General features: G+C 34.8%; 1 protein-coding gene across 1 annotated transcript in view; it reads left to right on the forward strand.

Annotated features, from left to right (window-relative positions):
• SENP6 (SUMO specific peptidase 6) overlaps positions 1-5,591 on the forward strand; it is a 155,722-nt gene that overhangs the window by 32,158 nt on the left and 117,973 nt on the right. Inside the window, exons 4-5 of the mRNA XM_042782584.1 lie at positions 3,533-3,667; positions 4,714-4,774. Coding sequence (XP_042638518.1) covers positions 3,533-3,667; positions 4,714-4,774 — 196 coding nt within the window. The remainder of the gene's footprint in view (positions 1-3,532; positions 3,668-4,713; positions 4,775-5,591) is intronic.

Here is a 5,591-nt window from a genome sequence, read left to right on the forward strand (position 1 = left end):
ATTATCTTCTGTGTCTGTGTTAATTGGTTTCCCTTTTCTTTGTTGAAGAGGGTCTGTGCAATCCTTCTGCCTAGTCCGCCATCTTGCCCCGCCTCCTCCCCATACTCTAATCTTTGGAATTGAGTTATGAAGTTCAGCCTACACTCATGGGAAGAATATTTAAGCTTTATCTCTTGGAGGAGAGAGAGTGTACACACATTATTTTGAATTTTCTTTAAGGAAGATGTGTGCCTTTTTCTCGTTTGTTTATTTATTTGGTAATACGTTTATATCAGTATGGACTCAGGGATATAGTTCAAAGCATAGCTGGTGCTACAGTGGTTAAGCCTTTGACTGCTGACCTGAAGGTTGGCAATTTGAACCTTCCAAGTAGCTCTATGGGAGAAAGACCTGGTGATCTTTTTCTGTAAAGATTGCAGCCAATAAAACCCTGTGGGGCAGTTACTCATGGGGTTGCTGTGAGTTGAAAATTGACTCAGCAGCAGTAACAACAAAAACAATCTAATGCTATTTTGACTAAAATTGTTTGGCATTAAGAATTTCTTCAGGTTGGTTCCTGTAATCTTTTGGCATGCCCACCCATCTTTGTTTTTTTTTTAAAACAACTCCTTGCTCTCTGACACTAAAAGATATTCCAGGTCCCTCTTATATTTTCTCTGGCCCAGCACAAGTATCAGCCATCTCTACTATGAGAAATGTATTTAAAACCAGTCTAGTTATAGATGTAGCTTGTTTCTACTGGGATGTCACTCCTTCAAATCCTGTTCAGAGAACAGATCCCTAGGACTGTATCACGTATATGTTGGTATTGTCAGGTGCTGTCAAGTGGGTTTCAGCCCACAGCATTCCCATGTACAACAGAACAAAAATACTGCCCAGTCCTGTGCCATCTCATAATCATGATGTTTGAGCCCATTGTTGGAACCACTGTGTTATTCCATCTCACTTAGGATCTTCCTCATTTTTGCAGATCCTCTACTTTACCAAGCATGATGACCTTCTCCAGGGACTGGTTCCTCCTGATAACATGTCCAAAGTACGTGAGACAAAGTCTCACCATCTTCACTTCTAAGGAGTGTCCTGTCCATAATTCTTCCAAGGACAGATTGGTTTATTCCAAGGACAGATTTGTTCAGTCCATAGTATATTTAATATTCTTCACCAACACCATAATTCAAAGGTATCAATTCTTCTTCAGTCTTTCTTGTTCATTATGCAGCTTTCACATGCATGTGAGATTATTGAAAATACCATGGTTTGGGTCAAGCACACCTTGGTCCTCAAAGTGACATCTTTGCTTTTTAACATTCTAGAGTCATTTGTGGCAGATTTACTCAATGCAACATGTCATTTGATTTCTTGACTACTGTTTCCATGAACATTGATTGTGGATCCAAGTAAAATGAAATCCTTAAAAATGTCAGTATTTTTCTTTTTATTATAATGCTGCTTATTGGTCCAGTAGGGAGAATTTTTGCTTTCTTTATGTTGAGTTATAATCCATACTGAAAACTGTAATCTTTGAGCTTCATCAGTAAGTGCTTAAGTCCTCTTGGCTTTCAGCAAGCAAGGTTGTATCCTCTGCATATTGCAGGTTGTTAACAAGTCTTTCTCCAATCTTGATGCTGCATTCTTCTTCATTAATCTAGTTGAACAGATTATTTGCTCAGCATACAGACTGAATAAGTAGGGTAAAAGGACACAACTGCGTATGTATTAAAATAAACATGAGTTCATACTGATAACTCTGATCTAGAACCGTAGAGTTCATTCTAGGTTCCTCTCTTGTTTGTAACTTTCTCTGGCAGTGAGAAACCTTGCTCCTGTTTTCTACCATTTATTTATTTATTTGTTCAACCTGGAGTCCTTAGGTGGTACGAAAAGTTATGGCACTTGGCTGCTAACCAAAAGGTTGGTGGTTCAAGTCTACCCAGAGGCACCTTTGAAGAAAGACCTGGTGATTTATCAGCCATTTAAAACTATATGAAGCATGGTTTTACTCTTCAGTGGTGTTGGAACTGAGTTGATGACAACTGGTTTTTCATTATATGTGTAAAGTAGTTTTAGATTTGCTTATGGTGGCTTGTTTCCTACTGTTTTGTGACTTTTTTTTAAAAAATTATTGTATTATGAAATTTTTCAAAATTTTCATTTTCTCTCACTCTCTTCGTTCTTTTTTTAAGGCTTATATTAAAGTTTTATTATTCTAAAGTGAATTTATGTTTTCTTTCATTGTCACTTCAGAGTTATTTAATTATGAGCTTTTCTGGGCCATGTGGATTGTAAAAATTCTGGCCCCTAATTGTGGCCTAGGATTCCTTGGGTGCTGCAAACGGTTAAGCACTTCACTACTAGCTTGGAAATTTTGCTTTCAGAGTCCACTCCTATGGGCTACAGTTCTACTCTGCAACACATGAGGTCTCCATGAGTTGGAATTGACTCCATGACAACTGGTTTGGCTCCTTTATTTATTTATAGTTTAATTGTGGATTTATGATTTGGTAATGATCTTTTTCTTGTTTTCAGTTCAACCCCAAAACTCAAAGCCAGTGATACATCAGTTATTCCTACTGTATCTTTCATCAGATAAAGTTTCTTTTTCACCTAGTCTACCCAGTAGGAGTGTTGCCCTTCTAGTCTTCTGGTCTTATCTTGCTGAAGCTCCACAGTAGACCTTTTTAAAATCCAGATTTTAGGCCATCAGGTTTTTGTTGTATGTCAGGTTCAGAACTTTATTGTCTCTCTAGATTCTCACTTTCTAATTGCTTATGTCTTTTAAAATTTCAACCATGAATTTATAAAAAATTTTAAACTCATAATGAGTGTAATGGGTGTTCTGATCTGTAGAGTTTTTCTGGACATCAAGTGTGCCATATTCCCAACACGGAAAACCTTGTTTTGCTTTATTCTATTAAAAATCAGAGTTGGCTGGCTAAAGGACCAGGATAGTGGTCTGGATATACTCATGTATAAAGCAGGCAAACTAATAAAAATACAGAAAATCCAAACTCATGTCATCAGGTTAATTCTGGCTTATAATGATCTCCATTGTGTTTCTAAGGCTGTAAATCTTTATGGAAGCAGATAGCCTCATCTTTCTTCCACTGAGCAGCTCATGGGTTTGAACCACCAACTTTTTGGTTAGCAACCAAATGCCTTAACCTCTATACCACCAGAGTTCCCAAGCAAACTAATATGTACTAATTTTTAAAATCAGTGATCAGGTTAAGATTTAGAGCTGATTTTATGTACTAATTTTTAAAATCAGTGATCAGGTTAAGATTTAGAGCTGATTTTATGTATTTTACAAATATTCATGTGCCTTCTCACTCCAATTTTTATCATTATATCTTATTAATTTGAACTTCTTTCTATAGTAAATATATACATAATGACTGTAAACAAAAACAGATTTTAATGTGATCTTTTTATTTTGGGGGGAAATAAGATATAAGAGATATTTATATTTAGAAGAGAAGCTAGAATAAGAAAAGGGTCTGGGAAATGATCAAATTCATTTTATATTGTGTAGTTCTGTTAATGAATACTTATCTCAGTTTGTTTTTATTTCAGCTTTGGCTAGATCAGAGTCTAAGAGAGATGGAGGTTTTAAAAATAATTGGAGCTTTGATCATGGAGAAGAAAGTGAAGGAGATACAGATAAAGAGTAAGGATTTTTATTTTTCTCAGATATCTCATAAGAATGAACGTTTTCATTAGAAAATTTGTCTTGTGTAGAAGTATTTTAAACAGTATGGTATACTTTACTTAAATCATTGAATTCTTTTACAGTGATGTTAGGAAAGCAAAGACAATTCTTTATTGGTAAATAATGTTGTTAAAGTAGGGAGAATTTTTAGCATTAAAAAAGTTACAATGTATATAGTCAGTAATGAAGCAAAATATTTTATGTTTGTATTACGAGTAGCTAATATTTTACTATAAATAACTAGCAGAGTTGTCTTTAGATGAGCGTATTTGCATTTCTGTGCTGGAAAATTTGCTGTGGTTATGTAAACAGTTTGTCTTTTAGGGTGTTAAGCAGTCATGCACATTCATTTATAAACTGTACTCTTGAGTTCATCTTTATAATTGGGTCCTGAAGAGCGCCAGCTTTTTGAACACGTTAAGATTAACAGTGAATTGTTAATAGATACTAGTCTGGTCTTTTAAAATCTCAGACCAGTGATTCTCATTGAAGTTTTGATGGTCCCAAGGATGGTGAAGGTGTGACTGTTATACCGTGGAAATACCATCAGAAGTGCTTTCTTTTCAATATAGGTTTTCTTCTATTACTAGTTTGAGTCTTCTGTGTTTCATTTCTTTGTTCTTTTCCTTTATTTAAGACAGAAAGAGAAAAACGAGTGAACGTACATAAAATCCATAGTTAATAAAACAAAAATTATATATTCATTTAAGGCAGTGGTTGGCATACTATGTAAAACCTGACCTGTTGCCACCTGTTTTTATTAATACAATTTATTTGGAACACAGTCACATAATGTAGTGTATCGCTCTTTTCTCATTATAATGGCAAAATTGAGTTGCTATACAAACCATCTGGCCTGTGAAGCCTAAATTATTTACCATTTGACCCTTTGCAGAAAATGTTTGCTGATCCCTAATTTAGGTGAGCATGAAAGAAAGTTTTCTGAATTTAATGTCTGGGTTATAATTGTTACTTAAGGCTTTTTCCCCTTATTTTTTATGTAGTGGGGCAAATCTACTCAGTGTAGATGAAGATGAGGATTCTGAAACCTCAAAAGGAAAAAAGGCAAGTGTTGCTTTTTTTTTTTTTTTTTTAAATAGACTATATTACTAAAAATTACTGCTCTCAAAGGAAGAGATTTTTTTTTTTTATTGTAAGCCCAGCCACCCACTTCCATACCCCAGTGACAACCAGTGTTCCCAATCTCTTGTTTATCTTTTCAAAGATGTTTTATATATTACAAAGAAAATTTACCATATCCCCTTACACAATTGGTAGCATACTGTATATACTTTGTTCCTTACTTAGTTTATTTAATATATCTTGGAGACTATTTATTCCATGATAGTCTGTAAAAATCACCCTCTTTCTTTTGAATGAGTGCATACTCCATTGTTTGATGTACCATTATTATTGACTACCACCATGTTAGGAGCTCTGGTGGTGTAGTGCCTAAGACATTTGACTGCTAATCAGAAGGCTGGTGGTTCAAACCCACCAGCCACTTCCTGGGAGGAAGACTGGGCAGTCTATGTGTTGGTAAATATATATATGGTGTTTCTAACTTTTCCACCTTAAAATAAAGAGTAAATTAGCTTTCTATATAGATTATTTTGTACACATGCAAGTATATTGATAGGATAAAGTCCTAGAAGTAGCTGTATTAAGATGACACATTCTAGTTTTTTTATGCCCAATTCACATTTTCATCAGCAATGCCTGAAAATGCTTGTTTTCTCACTTTTGCACAGCGTTTTCAATCTTTTGATCTTTGCCAATGAAAAATAGAATCTCATTGTAGGATTAAAAGCGTTTCTTTATTATGAGTGAGTTGAGCACATTTTTTAAATGTGCTATTAAATTTTTTGGGAGCTCTGGTAGC

Source organism: Orycteropus afer, unplaced genomic scaffold (assembly GCF_000298275.1).
Source record: "Orycteropus afer afer isolate SDZICR_OR568_19922 unplaced genomic scaffold, OryAfe1.0 scaffold00380, whole genome shotgun sequence".
Taxonomy (NCBI): Eukaryota; Metazoa; Chordata; class Mammalia; order Tubulidentata; family Orycteropodidae; genus Orycteropus; species Orycteropus afer.